The sequence below is a fragment of the Neopelma chrysocephalum genome, unplaced genomic scaffold (assembly GCF_003984885.1).
Source record: "Neopelma chrysocephalum unplaced genomic scaffold, ASM398488v2 Primary Assembly neopelma1_60, whole genome shotgun sequence".
NCBI lineage: Eukaryota > Metazoa > Chordata > Aves > Passeriformes > Pipridae > Neopelma > Neopelma chrysocephalum.
In genome coordinates, this window is record NW_020897715.1 from 9,794,062 (window position 1) to 9,810,818 (window position 16,757).

Genomic DNA, 16,757 nt, shown 5'->3' on the forward strand with positions numbered 1-16,757 from the left:
AGAAAGAAAGAAAGAAGGAAGGAAGGAGAAAGAAAGAGAAAGAGAGAGAGAGAAAGAAAGAAAGAAGGAGTTAGTTTAGGATTGCTCTACCCTGTCATTCCATGATCTATCATATATCTCATATATAACATTACTTCAGGATTTAGCACCTGAAGTAAAATGATTGTGTGCAAAGTTCTGTTTTTTTCTGATAGGTTAATTTCAGCCCTTATGATTGGACAGATGCCTGAAAATGTCTAGGGATTAAAAAACTACATTTTGAGAATGAGAAGAGAAATAATAACCAAAGTGTACTAGTCTAGTGCTGGTGTCATAAGTTTGGGGAAAAGCCAACAATTCAACAGTTCTGGAAATATGATAGGCCTAACAGTGACAAGGGAATACTAAAATTGTACATACTGAGGAAAGAAAAGCCAATCCTGCCTCACCACACCAAGAAGAAGACAAAACACCAACTTATAGCTGAAAAAGAGAGTTATTCTGTTGTGAAGTCATTCCATGTTGCTACAAGTCAAATTTTTTTAGATGGATATACAAGATGTTTCTTATTTTATGTGCTGTGTGCTGTTCCCCTGGAAAGAATAAAACTGAATGTTTAAAACAAGTGTCTTTGTAATTTTGCGTAAAGCATATATGTTAGTTAGGTGTCCTGGTGTAATTCCAAATAGAAAATTACATTTCCAGCCCAACATAGCAAAAAAAAAAAAAAGTTGTAGCAGTTTTATTTGAATCTAATTACTATTTATCCTCTACCCTAATTCTGCAGTGTGATTAACTCATTAACTTAATGTTAAAACTTCATATTTTCTACTAAAAACCAGAAAAAAAAAAAAACTTGTAATTTTTCACCAATGGGTCCTATAGATGGCTAATGCTACTATAACTCTCTCATTTAAAGGAAAAAATACTTACATTTTTACCAGTTACTTCATGAACTTTTTTACTACTGCAATTGTAGGTGTTACAGCTAATGATAATGCTAAACTAGTGGAAAAACAGCCGTGTTGGCAAACACAATTTTCCATAACTGATAGTTTACTTTTGGTTTACTGGGTTTCCAGAAGACTTCACCTTTAAGAAATTGTTCAGTTGCTTGCTATTAGCAAATGAAACAGCCTTATATTGTTATATTGTCATATTCCATTACTGAATATATGATTTCAAGATAACACATTTTGATCTCCTCTTTTTCACTCTTTCCCCAGTGAAAAGGCAGAGTCTGAAGGTTCAGATCAATGCAACAGATGACACCGTTTGCATGAGATATCTCCGACCAAGTCAAAACACCAAACTAGAAGGTTTTGTCCTGGGTTATGGAAGCAACTTCTTTTCTAATCAGTACATTCCTTTACCTTCAGAAGGAAAAAACTCTGTAACAGAACTTGGTAAGACATATTTTCTTTACATGCTTTATGGGAACTATGCATGAATTATAGGAAGAGTGAGGATAATATGAACTTTTGGGTTTCCTAAATTTTGTTTTTATTAGGTTGTTGCTCAGGTTTCTTTGTGTTTGTTTAAGGTTGCCTTGAAGAATTTCAGGTGAAAGTAGATCCTTCAAGGAGAAAAAATATTTTTTGTTGTTCAGAAAAGTTTGCTAATGGTATTTATTTTGAGGATTTTTTTTGTACCAAGAGACTGTACTAAATTGACCACGTAATAGATCAAATGGGATGGTTTGCCTAAAGTTGTAGTTGCAAAGTAGAATACAAGGGAGATATGCAAGTTTTTAACAAATAATGCAAGAAGTAGTGAAATAGTCTTGAGAACTGTGTGGTTGATTCCCTTTGACAGAAACATTTGTATCAAAATTATGTCTTTTCTGGCAGGGATCTACTGCAGTTCTACATGTTACAGAATAACCTGTAGCTTCAATGTCAGAAGTTACTGATGGAATTCCATGAGTTGTTTTATGGAAGAGATTAAACCACGTCAAGAATGTTATATTCTGTTACCTGGAACAGGGAGAAAGAATAAATAATTAAAAAATTTACATAGCAGGATTTGACCTTTTGAGAAATCTGTTTAGTCTCTAAGGGTTTTCCTGTTGCTTTCTCTAAGCTTTTCTAGCCTGAAATGAATCTGGGTTACTCCCACCATTGTAATGGTGGTGATCGTGGTGTCAAACAAGGGGGAAATAAGGACACATAAGCACAGAAGTAATAATTGCCATCTTTTTGATGAGGTCAGTTAAGGCCATTGAAGGTGTCTGCTCCAGGCTGAAAACTGCAGAATAAAATATGAAAAAAATAAGATGCTAGACACATAATAATTAAATTATTAGATACTTTGATTAGATCACTGTGGCAAAGGTTGACTTTCCTTTTCATGAGTTGTTACTCCTGGAATCTCTCTGTAATTCTATCACCAGTCCAATGTTTGACTTCATAACCATCACTTAAGCTCTGTCTGTCTTATCTGATTTATCCCACATGTAGCTTTTGCATCAGTTCACTAAGAATGATGTACAGGATTTTCTGTAGTATACGGAAATATATATACACACACATATATATGTACATATATATACATATATGTATGTATTAGGCATAATAGTACCTGTGTAACCGTATTGCAGGAGTAGTGAGGATTAATATTTTTCAGGTACTCTGAGATCTTTGGAAAGAGGAAAAAGGACTGAATGTAACATCATATGCACTGCCTATTTAATAGCAGCTTTAATACCAAATGTTTTACGAAACTGAACACAGAAAGCTCAGTGTCACCTGGAACTTAGGGGATTTTGGTATTTCGTAACCTTAATGTTAATAGCTAATACTTGGAAACTGTAGGCACCTTTCTTTAGCTCTACAGCACATCAGAGCACCAGCCACATGCGTATTCATTAAAGCTTATCATTAAGCACTCATAATCTTGAAACAATGAACCCAGAAGATGAGATACCCCACAATGCATACAATCTGTAAGAAAATGATAATTTGTCCTTTCAAACAAAGAGTATAGGTCTACACAGCAAAAAGAAATGCCTTAGAGACATGTCCTTGATTTAGCTCTTCATCCCTGGTTTCGTTAACAGAGTAGCATATCTCTTTGGAATAATTGTCCTCAGTTGGAACTGGAATATGGGAGATGAAGCAAGGAGTAACTTTTTTTCTTTAATAGATGACACAATATATATACACAATAATACATATTTCTAAAGCCCATGAGTTCCATATTTCCCACTCAGTCACTTTCGATTAAGATGAAAGTTATTCTCAGGTTTTCTGCTGGGTCACACACTTTTTATGATTCTGTTAACAAGAGACTTGAAGTCAGAAGATTTATTAATTTATGAATTTATGTGTGTATAGGTGCATATATTTTGAAAGAAATTAATAAGAACATGGTATTTCCTAGGGTTTTCAAGAGAGCTATATGGCTTTGTAGAGAGTGTGACATCCACCTACATTTCATGCATTAAAACATTCAGCACCTCACTGCAATGGTTTTTACCTTAAAATATTTGTTTTTCTTTTGCCAGTTATATAGTAAACAAGCCAGCAATTGTGCAACTTTATCTTTGAATTGGGATCTGCCTGCAGAGGGCATGTACAAAGAGAAAAGGATTCTGCTTGTTTTCCTGAACTTTTAATGAATTGATACTGGCTGGCAACAAACTCTCGAGCAGCTTCATGCATTGGTAGATAGGTTAATTTGAATCACAAGTGAAGAGTAAATTACAATGATGAGGTAACATCAAAGTTTGTTTCAAAGAAGGTTGTGTTTTTATCAGGATACCAAATGTGTTTTGCGCTGAGTGTACTTGATGAGCTTACATCACAGTAAACAACATTCTTATTGGTCATGGAAGCTATTCAGACAGTGTCAAAAGATATCCAAATGTAAATTCACCTAGACTAATGAAAAGGTAAAGAGACCCATCCAAAAGTTTTGGGTTTGACTTAGACCTTTATCTAAATTTGTTCAGTCTGCCTGACTCAAAAAGAAAGAGTATTTACCTGAGAAATTTGTGTTAGTTTGTTCTAGCTTGGCCAGGAAGGCTGCAAGCCAGCCTCCTAGAGATAGCTGATACTGTTGAAGTAACCCAAAAAATTGGGTGGAGACAATGAAATTTTGTAAGAATGAACAGTAATTACTTAACAGAGTGAACAAAATCAGTTTCCCTTTCAGTTTCTAAAACCAGCTCAGAGCTGGGCAGTGCTTTTGCTTTTCCTTTTTTAAACAAGATTTTACAGTGTAAGAGGAGAAAGTACTGGTAATCCTGCTTTATAACAACCATAATAAGTGGCACGTGAATTTTGTCCATATGTATATAGGGCAAAATTCTAGTACCCCTTTGAATACATTTTATAAAGTATAATTCAGGGATCTGTGTTAGAGCAGTCCTTAGCTGAAAGATCTTGGTGTGCAGTTTCTTATATCTGATCAATTACCAGAAAAGTGCAGATGTATTAGCTACATGCTTTCCGAGATGCCAAATCATGTGAAAATTAATTCAGCATTATGTTGCTTCCTGACAACTTCCCAAGAAACTAAATTCCCATTTTTAATGTTAGCTGACCCTAGTAGAATGGAGAATCTGGAGGAGGTCAGCAGCTGCCCCTGCATCTAAACAAGTGGATTGACCAGAAGCAGGTTCATTCATGCCAGCCTCTTTGTCCCACTTCTCTGTCTTTTCCCATGCACGATACACTGCAATACTTTCAATCCTGCCCTTTCTCCACCTTTGGCATTTGCCTTTAACAACATCCTGTAGTAAATCTTTAGCAATCCCGAAATGCAAATTAAGGAATTGCAGCCTGAAGCTAAAAAATACTTTGTTTTGATTTCTGAATTCACTGGCCTACGAATTCTAGTGATACATTTGTCACGTTTTATTTTAAAATTTATTCTGAGTTCATCAGTCAGTTCATTCTTGTGTTGTTTTGCTTCCAGCTGCATTTCTATATTGTCAGAACCCTGAACTGAATAGTATGCTTGAACAAAACCAGAATTTGTTAGCATTTTGTAGTGTATGTTAAATGCCTGCTGCCACTGATTTGATAGCCTAGCTCATGGCGCATGGAAGTAAGTGTTCTCCTATATAAGTCTGATTATGTAAGTGGCATGTATTTTTGTGAAATTGTGGTTGTCTTCATAAGCTGTTAAGGTAGATAATAAAAGCTTTTTTCTTTTAGTAATTTTATTCATTAATATAACTGAATCTTAGTCAGTTTTTTCTTTTACAATGACACCAAGGTGCTGGTTTGCTTTTGTGAAACTTTGTAGTCTTTGAAGTATTTCTTCTTTGGGAAATCGTGGGCATATCTGTATTGTGCATGTCTTTTGGACTGTCTGGATGAAAAGAAACCTGAGAAACTGAAGGAGTTGGGAAAACTATTTCGTCTAACTGGTGACAGTTCATCAAACTGTAGTAGTCGATGTTTAAGAGCTAAAACAAGATGACTGAACATTTCTGTCTAATACTTTTGAGAACTGAGAGAAAAAGCTGTAAGAATATGTACTGAACACATATGCATGTCTCTACTGTGTGTATTGAATGCTATAGATACAAATACTATCGCTTTACAAATACTGATGTCTTGGGTGTGTGACTATTCTTCCCTTCTGCTTCAGAAATCATTAGGTTAGGCATATGTGCCTGCAAGAGTGCTGTGCTTTGTTTCAAACTGGCATTGCTTTATTCTGCTGTGGACGTTTCAACTTGAAAGAGTTTTACTGATGTATTGGTGCCTCTGAACTGAATGGTCAAAACAGCCCATGTTTGGGGAATTATATCACTAAGAATTAGGCTTGGATTTGTTGGCCAGTACTTCTCTGGTACATCTGGGCATTTTCCTATAGTCCTTTGTGGCTGAAGAATTGAAGGTGGTCACTTTTTGGACATTATTTCTGATCTGAAAGGAGCTCTTAGCCAAGATATTTTTCATTCTAGCTTTAATAAAGAGGGCTAGAGAATAATAGGTTCGAACAAGTAAACTTATTAAGTTAGTCTTATAGTAGCAGCCTTCTAAGAATGTGTTAGGAATCAAGGAACCACTAAGATTTTCACAGCAAATTTGTAAATGTATTTCAAGCTGAACTTGTTAAAGTTTTCATTGATCTGTAGGGATCCTTCCTTTGTGAGGCTCTGGATGAGAGACAGGCAAATCTGTATCTTGCATCTGTCTCATATATATCTCTGTTGTATACTGATGAGTGTTGAAACGATTTCTGGAGGTAGATGCTGGATTTGTGCATTTGTGTCTAGATATTTCAACATTAATCTTAGTTATGGAACTATCCTTATCTTACTAAATACAGTTCAAAAAAATAAGAAATATTCAGTTGCAAACAGGATTGTTTTTACCCTGTGATGTGATTTGCTTTTACTTGAGGTTATAATTTCATTTTTAAAATGTACTTTTCTTTTTAAGTATATTTCAGTGTAAATAGTTGGTATATTCTCTGAATCAAAATGACATACAGTCAGTCATATTTTTATGACTGACAGTCACCTTTTGCTACCTACCTCTTATTTCAGCAGTTTATCTCTTAAGCATTAAGATGAACAAACACAAACTAAATTATGGTTTTATTTAGGTTTCAGTATTTCACAGCATTTTCTTTTTCTTTTCATGTCTTGCTCACTTCTCCCCAAGATTCCTCCTCCTTATAGACATGAATCTCTAGAGTAGATTATGCGTATATAGACATCATAAAAGAACACAGATTATTATAAAATAGTTCTTGCAGCTTGATAGAGTTTAATACATGGGTGAGGCAATGTTTCAAGGCCCTGAAAATTAATTGAGTCATAGTAGCATCAGATGATTTCCTGGTTGTGGTGACAACTGATACATACATTTCTCAGCAAGAGGACTGAATCAATGTGAAACCTCTGACATTATTAAAAGAAATGTTAAATTGCAATGGAAGACTAAGAAAGAACTTCCATTTCTAAACCTAAATCAGGACTCGTTACATGATATTACAGAAGCTGTCTGCATTTCTTGATTTCAGATGCCTTGGATATAGAACATATATTTGCCCAGAATAAAAGCACTTCAAGGCATGTGTTCTCCAGTCCGTGCATAATGGTTTAATACTGTGCATCAAACCAATGAATTTAACTTAAACTATAGTTGCTGTACTCTTAGCACCTCTCTGGTAATGTGGGTGATTCTGCTCAGGAATAATTGAATCATATTTCTAAATTAAGATATACTTTTAGTTAAGTTCAGAAGAGAAATTTAGTGTTGTATCCCAGTTATTGAATGTACTCGTTTAATAATTTCAAATTCTGATTTCAGTTATTATGATCACAATATTGTCTTAAATTCAGTGGTTCTAAACTGGACAAGTGGTACTTTTGAAACCTGCCTGTTCTATAGCAGCACTCTCTCAACATCTAACCTTAGTCCATTTTCCTAAATACTTCCTTTTATAGATGGTATTACAATCAGAAGAGCCATTTGTCTATGAAATAGGGATTTTTTTTTTTATCAAGACAACATTTGTTAAGTCCACCAAAAAAAAAGCTTAATGAGCAGCACATAACACAAAATATTTCCACAGAGAGCACTTTGTTACAGAACAAAAACACCTGTTAGAACCAATGATTCCCAAAAATTTCCTGGTTTTGTATCTTTGAGATGTGCAGAAACACATTTTCAGTCTTTGTTTATTACTACATTTTGTTTAGCAGTTAATCTATATCCATGCTGCTACATGTCATTTCAGATTTCAGCCAGAATTAATTTTTCCAGTTATGGAGCAGGGCAAAACCAACCGTTCCAAACCATTTGGATAACTTTCTTTCACAATCTTTGGAAATTTTGCTGAAAAACCTGTAATTTTTTACAGCTTTGAAGACTGACTTTGTAGTTCACAAGCTTTCAAGGTGATGTTTGAAACTAATTTTGTTGAATACTTGTGAGAGTTATATCAGCGCCACAAGTGGTCACGAATGCACAGGAGGAAACTGGGATTAAAGTGCAGGGAAATCATAATATTTTAAAATGTCACTTATTTCAAGTTTTAGGTCTCAATAGAAAAAGTATCCATATGATTACATAGATTCCAGAACATTTTTCTGTAAATGAAGATGTATTTGTACTTTGGTGTTGCTCTTTTTTTAACTAATTCTTCTGTCCACACTGCCCAGAACAGCTGTTTTCAATGCTCATCTTAGTTACTGGGTGTGGTTGAAACCATTAAAAAATGGTAATTAAACAATTTAAGTTCACCCATAGTATGGGTTTCCAGTGATTTAGATGCATAGAATCAGTGAAGTTAAGTTAGAGTGTTTTTACCCACATAGCCTTTTCAGTAGCGCAGAAAGCTTCTGTTTTTTTTCAGTACTGCTTTTCTTTTCTCTCTCCTTACAGAGATCTGGGTGTAAGAGAAAATTGAATGATTTCTTAGTGGTTCTGTTTAATTGGTAGAATTCAAGCAGTCGGTTACACTGAAATATGCAGGAAATTCAGTCTGTCATCTATAGATACAGATCTAGATAAATGTATCTAAACTAGAATAAGAATTTTATACAGATCAATGCTTTTTTATAAAAACTATAGCGAATATAATTTTGGTTGGTATATGGTGAGCCAAATTCTGCCCATGGATATCTCGCTGGAAGCTCCTACGACTTCTCTCATGTTGCAGTTCAGTGAGAATAGAGCTTGGCTTTAAGTAGTTAAGAAGGGCAGAAATCTCTGACATCTGATTTTAAGAGTAAAGGAGAATCTTATTTCTGAAGAGGAATCTCCCAAATTACATTCACCATCTCAAAATTGTTTTAGTCAAATCATTTATTATTTTAAACTCCATAGATCTTAAAGAAAACATGCCTAAAGATCACAAAGATTGGATAATGTGTCAAGCATTCACTGAATATTTGACTTTTCTTGTTAATTATAGGTTAATATATTAATCCCTGTTTCAAATAAATAGTACATCTGTACTAATTGCATTTGTCTTCATTTACAGATGCAGAGCCACGGTATTTGGTTTCAGTAAGACCAGCACGTGTTTCAAATAACAAGAAATCTTGTTCAGGTATTTTAGCATTACTGCAACTTTTTCTTGAAGTATTTGAAAGAAGACAGGGTCTTTTATGTAACTTTAATATGGAGATGACTCTCAGAATCACTGGACTGTTGCAAAAAATAAACTGATGCCCCAACCCTGGGAACACTCAAGGTCAGGCTGTGAGAAATCTGATCCAGTAATAGCTGTCCCTGCTCATTGCAGAGGGCTTGGACTTTCAAAAGGACCTTTTCAAAAGGGCCTTTAAAGGTCACTTCAAACCCAAACTACTCTCAGATCTTTATATGATTGTTTTCCTAGTTCCTGGTAACTGCTTGGGATTAATTTCTACTTGTTTTTTTGCAGGCATAAAACAGTATGTCTGGAAAGATTTTGGAAAGTGATTTACCTTTGAGATGCAACATACATTTACATATATATATCAAAAACCACAAAACCAAAAAATGCCCAATGCACTATTTGGTCATAATTAATTTTTGTATCTACAGTCTACCCTGATAACAGGATTCAAAAGGCATGAGAAGAATTAGGTCTGTTTCACAACAGTGAGAAATAGCACCGTTAGATTAGTGGCTTACAAACTTTCAGGGAATGTGTTGTCACCTGTACATTTTGAGGACGTACAGATCCTTTAGATTTTGAAGTATGTAATGTGATGCAAATAATATATCAATTTCCCTTAATTAATCATCTTCTAAACACCAGAGGTTCTCCTTAGGTTTATAGCAGTCCATAAACCACGGGCTCAGAATAGTTTCTCTAGATCGTTTGTTCATTTCCACCTTTTAGCTTTTAAACTTTTATTAAATAAAGTTCATGCTCTACACGAGAATTGTGCTCCTTCATTCAGAGCAAAGCTAAAGTGAAGGATCATGCAAAAGCTGTACATTTTCAATATAGTAGATAGTTAAAAGAGAAAAATTCCCCAGATGCAGATGCTGACTCTGATTTGCTTACATTTAAAGGCAGAAGAACTTTTGTAGGTTTTATATTACTCTTGATGAAGAACACCATGGAAAGTATCAATTATCTATGGACCTATTTGCAGTGTTAGTAAGAAATCTGCCCAGAAATTACTATTTCTGTCACATCCAAAGAGAGACTTCCTGATATCCTGAACTCTGTGTCATACCTCCTGTGGTATGGGCCAAGACAGCCAGAGCCTTGAATTGAATCTATGTATACCTTATTCTTGTACTAACCATACCCAAATCATGAATTGCTCATTTTAAAAACTAGATTTAACTGGAATATTAGGATGAAAAAAGACGTCAGACACTGCCTCTGCCCCTTTTGTAAATCATACATTAGAAATGGTGACTGTGAAAAAAAGAGAACTGTTGCATCTTTCCCTTCAAGCTTAGAAGTGAAGTAGGCCTTCATTTACTTTACTATCCAACTGCAGGAGAGAGAAACTAACTTTATATATTTTGTATGTAGGTCGGACCAAGACACAAAAGCCTCTGCAGCTGGTAGTTGGCACTCTCACCCCAACCTCTGTGTTTCTCTCTTGGGGCATCCTAGTCAACCCTCAACATGACTGGACAGCAACTAGTAACTGTGCTAGTGACAGGTAACATAACAGAAAATCCTTTTTTTTATTACTCTCTTGATTTAACTCAGTGTAACTCTGCTGTGCCTAAAATAAGTTTTAAAGTGGAAATTAAAATGTTGGGAACAATATTTCTGAATGTGAAGTAAATTTTCTCACTCATTTGATGCTTTGAAAGTCTTTATTTGTCTTGAGTGAAAATTTAGTCAGAAATCTACACGCTGAAGTAAAAATCTTGCTATTTCACAGTACATCCTTTGTTCTTAAACCAATTGCCTTGACTCTACCTTCAGTTCTATCTTAATCAATTGAAAGAACTTTGTTAAATCATAGGAAAATTTTTTTTAAAGTTGGCTGAATAAAAGTAAGAGAATTCTTTTGTTGTGCTGTGATAGGGGAATGATGCCTTGTTTTAATGCTGTTTGATTTTTGTTTCCTATATCTGATCTTATCACTGAAACAACTTTCCTGATCTTGATATAATACAGCTTTCATTAATTTTTCTGTTGTAAGTAAAATAAGATCTCTTCTACTGTAACATATTTGGTGTGCTGCAATTATTTAATGGGTGTTACAGTAGATGGAGAGCTCACAAAGACTCACCAAGTAGCAGTTTCAAGAGAAGTCACAGTGCTGGGGAACTTCTCATTAAAGTGTACTCATACATTTTAGGCAACTCTTGGAAGATTAATAAAATTCGCTTTGCAATTATTTAAATTGTTAATACAGATGTTTTCCCTGCTTTGTCATTTTGGTGTTCTCTTTGTATTCTTCCTTTTATGACAGAAGAATTTTTTTGCCTTCATTTACATTGTGTGAAGCTCCATTTGACTCAGCAGTGTTTGGTAAAACCATGCAGTTGTTAAACCATGTAAAACCATGCATTTTTTTCATTATTCAGAACGTTTTTTTCCCTGTCTAATATTTGTCTACGTGCTGTCTAATTTAGACTTGAATCTGCTTACTTTGGTGTTCGTAATAGAACTCCCATTGATGCCATTAAACTGAATGTCAAACATACATTATGTCAAAAAAAACATCCCATGTTACCAATATGCCCTTTTTCTTAACTCTCAAAAGTTTTGGACTAAACCTTTTCAACCTTCAAAAATTTCTCCTGAACAAATTCGGATCTTCCTCACCAACCAGAATTTCAAACACTTTTGAAGAAAACGATGTTAATGTTTATTAGGAAATTTCCAAAAATGCAATTTGATTGGACTTTTTTTTCAGTAGAAGTAAAAGTTGGTTTAGGCTTAAATTTTGCTCTTTCGTTCAAGAAAGAAGCAAATATTTTCCTCCTGTGAGCAATCGAAGAAATGAGCTGATCATGGAATAGAAAAACTATTAATTTATGATAATTTGAATGGCAGTTGATAACGTACGATAAGAAAAAATTAGGAAGTAGTCCACTCTTAGCAAGTTAGCATTGTGTTAAAAGTATAAGACTTAAAAAGCAGTTAATGGATTCATCAACGTTTCTGTCTATTGCAGGGGAATTCTACTCACTTACTTGATCCTTTTTCATCTGGTGTGTTCTCCTTACTGTGACATGTTGCTGTGTACTGTTAATCGTTCTCAAAACTGCTGTTACTGACTAACCTCCAATCTTTGACATTGGCATTATGTGGCAGTTAGGACCTCCTAACTCAATTCTGTCAGTAAATATCCCACCATGTTTTAGATTTGTAACTCTGTATGTCTTGAGATGGAATTATTGTTCTTGGCCTCAGATTTTACCACCCCTGGGTGGACATTAGGCTTTTGTACAAATGTTGCATAATATAAGTTATTTGAACATGTTGCTGACTCAGAAGATGAAAACCACATGGAATAGCACAGATCTGCTGGCCAAGATTTCCTCTGGTGCGAGTCTGATCTCAGTGGGATATTCCTTAGAAGATCTGGTTTTGTAAGCAAATGAGTTTTGAATTAGAAGTGCCATGCTCTAAAAGAGCATTGGTATCTTTTACTGCTTCAGTGAAATTTTTGCTTGCTTCTTGAAGCCACATAGTGGTCTTCTGAATCTACAAAGTGCTTTTTAAGAAACTCCAGTGAAGAAAAATTTCCTGTGACATTTTTCAACAAACCATTCTTTGCTTTCTTAACTCTAGAGATTAAGGGCATAAGCCAATAGAGTGCTGTGTATTTCCTTCAAGATAACCCCAAGTGCTAATTTCTTGTTGAAGCAAAGGTATTCACTGCCATTTTTGTGGACCAAAGCTCTTTGAAAGGTCAAATTTTGAAGCCTTATTGAAGCGACACTTAATCTCTGACCAGAACCTTATGAAGTGACTACTATCTCTGATCAGAGCCTTAACACTAGAACATAAAACCAAATAAAAAGACCTAAACCAAAAAACTCAAGTGATTAGTTCTATGTAACTGATGAAACCTGCATGACACCAGAAAGATTCCACTATGTGGAGTTAGCTTCTCAACATCCTCCTTTTTCTTGCACCAGTGTGGGACAGTTGATGAGGGAGGATGGGAAAGTCATGATAACCTACTACACAGTTCCTCTTTTTGTTGTTTCCAGGAGAATAGAGACTTGTTTTCTCTCTGCCTCTCTATGTTCAAACAAACATTAGTGGACAGAGCTGCCATAGAGCTGGGGTTACCTTTACTGCCCATTTAGGTCTGAAAAAGAGAGACTACTGTATAGATTTTTCTTTTTTTGCATTTGCTTTGATTAGAACAACTCTGAAGATCCCAAAATGAAGCTGTTGGTCAAAAAAGATGGACTTTAACTTTCAGTTCTTTAGGAGGGAAAGTCAGGGGAAGGAACAGAAAATGTTATTTTTCATGTTAGACAAACACAGGGTGTGTAGATACAGTAAAATATAGTCTTCTATTGAGTGGATTGTATAGAAAAACAAATATGCTTTCAGACACATGCAAAATAGAAACTTAAAGCCTGAAAGTATTTTTTTAAGTTAAAAACTTTGACAAATTCCGACTGACATTGTTTAAACTTGTTTGCCCATGATCCTAATGTTGTACTTGCAAATGGTGCGTATTTTGTGGTTTATTTAGTTTGTATCTGATGCTTTTTTTTTAAAAAAAAGGAAATAGTGAGCGAAAAACAGAGAAAAATCCATACTCAGTCTATGCAGTATCCATTGTATAGTACATAGAAGTGGAGCTTTTAAAACCCTAAATTCAGAAATATATGTGCCTGTCTACTTCTGTTCCCATCTACAAACCTCTCACTATGCAGTTGCCAACTTAATCATACTTTGTGTCATACAAAATGTATTTTAAACTTAGAAGAATTTTTTTAAGGAAAACATACAGCAGCAAATGCACTTCTTGAGTTTCAGATGCTTTTCAGCTACTGCTGTGGGAGCACATGCTAAAGGCCTGTCTAAACACGGAATGATTTGTTACTCTTCAGCCTCTCATTCTTCAGAGCTCTCACTCTTCAATTTCTTTCAGTCATTCTACTAAAAAATTTACATGAAGAAAATGCATGTTAGCGATCATGTAAAATTGAAAACTAAATTAGAAAATGCTTTGCAAACTTAACTGTAATTCTTTCCATCTTTATATATATGTCTGTCTGTTACTTTAAAGTAAACTTGGCAATAAAAAGGGAAATAATATAACCAAAATAATATAATCAACTCCATGTGCCAACTTGTGAAACACTCTGTATCTGAAAAATCAAAGTTCAAACCATTTCTTTTATTACTTTCTAGCACTAAATGGATGCTGTGCTTCTAATGAAGTGTAACAATAAACAAATAAATGAATATATTTTTATTATTAATATTCTTTTAAAAAGTCTGATTACATTCCTATGCACAAAAATGAAATGAGTCTTTCAATTTTTGTCTCTGGCAACATGAAATGACAGAGCCGGAATGTTCTTATATCTCCAAGGCTTAATTGTTTGTTTAGTGTTACGTTTGACTAAAATAGTCATGATTAAATTGTTTGGAGTTTTGGTTGGGATCTGGTTCCAAATAAAGCCATGATATTTATACAAACTGACCTACTCTGGAAATCTCATAAAACCATCTGCCTTATAAGATTTCCAGTATCTAATTTTTTGTGCCTGAATACTTGACTGTGCGAGCGTTTTCTGGAAATCTGACTGAAAAGAGATTTGGTGAAAAACTGGAAAAATAGCACCGGAACTCTCGGTGAGACAGAGTCATTCATAGTGATAGTGATACAAAAAATAATGTTTTGCCTATCCATCTTAGAATTTTACTTCTTTTAGCAGCAAACAAGATCTGCTTAATTTCAAAAGCAAAAATTCTGTGTGCTGCTTTTTTAAAGTGCTCATTATTTTGATTTCTAGTGTAATCAAGAGGCTATCTCTAAGCAGAGCACTGCCTTGCATCGTAGAGTTTTAAAAAACTAACTATGTAAATTGAACATAGAAGAGAAACATCCTTCTGTGTTGGGCTGAGAGTCTTGTATCAGCTTTTCCAACAGAGTAATCACTACAGTGGTTGGCTTACAGAGTATTATCGTAATTTGTGGCTTCCTTTAAATAACGAAATTGGTCTTATTTTATTTCTGCCATCACATTTTGTGTTCATCTTACGGGGAGGCAAGAAAAGTCAGAATATTGCAAAAGATATAGCTTGTTAATGTGGGCAGAGTTTCAAGAAGGTAGATGTTAAACATACCACAGTGCTGCACAAATACATACGGAGAGAGGCAGTCTTGGCAAATGTAGCCTCTTTATTCCTTTACCATGGTGGGTTCAATTTCTTGTTTTGGGTTGTTTGTTTTTGTGGTTGTTGTTGTTTTTGGTTGGGTTTTTTTTGTCATTATTACATGAATTAGCTATTCTAAGTGGAACAGTATCCCTCACCTGCTTATGACACCTTTTGTTTTAAGTTGTTGGAGCTTATTATGCTTTCAGTTGTCCAGTAAAAACAGAGGAGGTAAAATTTCTCTACAGTCCCCCGGGGTGGCTTGATGGGAGGTATCCTCTAATAAGTGAAGCATTGCCTGTTAGGGGGAGCGGTATAGGTACTAATTTTTATGGAGCTTAACGAAAGAGCTCTAATGTTTTATAGAGTGTTAGCTGGAAAAGAAATGAAGTGAACCCTGCGATCTTTTGATTAGCATTTGTTGTAAATAGAAATACAAGAGTTATTCAATAAACATTGTTCTGATAAAATGTACCCTTTTCATATGGCTCACCAAAACAAATAAAGAATCAACATTAAATCAACAGTTATATGTGTTGAGTGTTTGACAGTGTATTTTTTATGAAACGAAGGTTTGAAAAAGGAAGAAATTAAAATTATAACAAAATTCAATTGGTAAAATGTTCTCAGTCAGGCATTGAAATTGCATTTTATTCAGATGTTTGTGGTTCTGGTTTAACAATGAATTGTTGTTCTTTTACGACAAAACTTGGCATTTCTGGATTTGTACTCTATAAACAAATGATTGCATTTCCCCAAAAGTGCGTGTTGTATACAATTTGGATATTTTTGATAGTTAAACGATCGTGACTTGCAAATTGTTAAATGGAACTTCATTTTTGTTGCTTTTTATTGAAATGGTTGAGGAAATTCTGTCATCGCAGCCAGTGTTTTTAGTATGCACTATGGCAAGTTTTCACTGAAATAATTATATGCTTGGTGAAGTTTTTGCAGGCTTGGAAATCTTGGATTTGAGAGACCATTTCTTCTGTGCTATATGTTTCTCTTTCTAATGGCATAGTTTGACATAACTGTGAAAATCTTGTCGGTTTTTTTAGTAGTTTTGAATTTTAGTGAAAGATTTTTTTTGTTGTGCAAGTGTTGTTGGTATTTTAATTCATGCTAGGGTGAAGGATTTTGCAGGTATGGAGGCAGCAATCAAAAATAGAATATTTTTTTCCTTAGAAGAAAGTGGGAACAGCCACTTAAAATCCTCTTCACTGTGAACAAGTTTTTAGTGGTTTTTTTCGTCATTTCTGTTACAGGTATTCATTTAGACTGTTCAATAACTGAAATGAATCAGTATACTCTTTTTTTTCCCATCACATAAAATCACTTTGTTTCTATCCCATTGAACTAAAACAGGTAGGAAAATGTACAGATGAAGAAGAAAACAAATGAAAATTCCTCTTTCAGGCATGGTGCGAAGAAGGTGGCTATTTCCACTTGAGATTAACATTTTGATCATAGATCTATCTATACTTATTCAAAATTCCTTACCAAAAAAGTGTACAGGATCCAACAAGACGCATTTATGT

General features: G+C 34.6%; 1 protein-coding gene across 11 annotated transcripts in view; it reads left to right on the forward strand.

The window, feature by feature from the left end:
* Positions 1–16,757, forward strand: part of ABI3BP (ABI family member 3 binding protein) — a 127,675-nt gene that overhangs the window by 22,180 nt on the left and 88,738 nt on the right. For all 11 annotated transcript variants that reach the window (XM_027681053.1, XM_027681054.1, XM_027681055.1 and 8 more), the window contains exons 2-4: positions 1,206–1,385; positions 8,935–9,003; positions 10,435–10,567. In XM_027681053.1, coding sequence (XP_027536854.1) covers positions 1,206–1,385; positions 8,935–9,003; positions 10,435–10,567 — 382 coding nt within the window. The remainder of the gene's footprint in view (positions 1–1,205; positions 1,386–8,934; positions 9,004–10,434; positions 10,568–16,757) is intronic.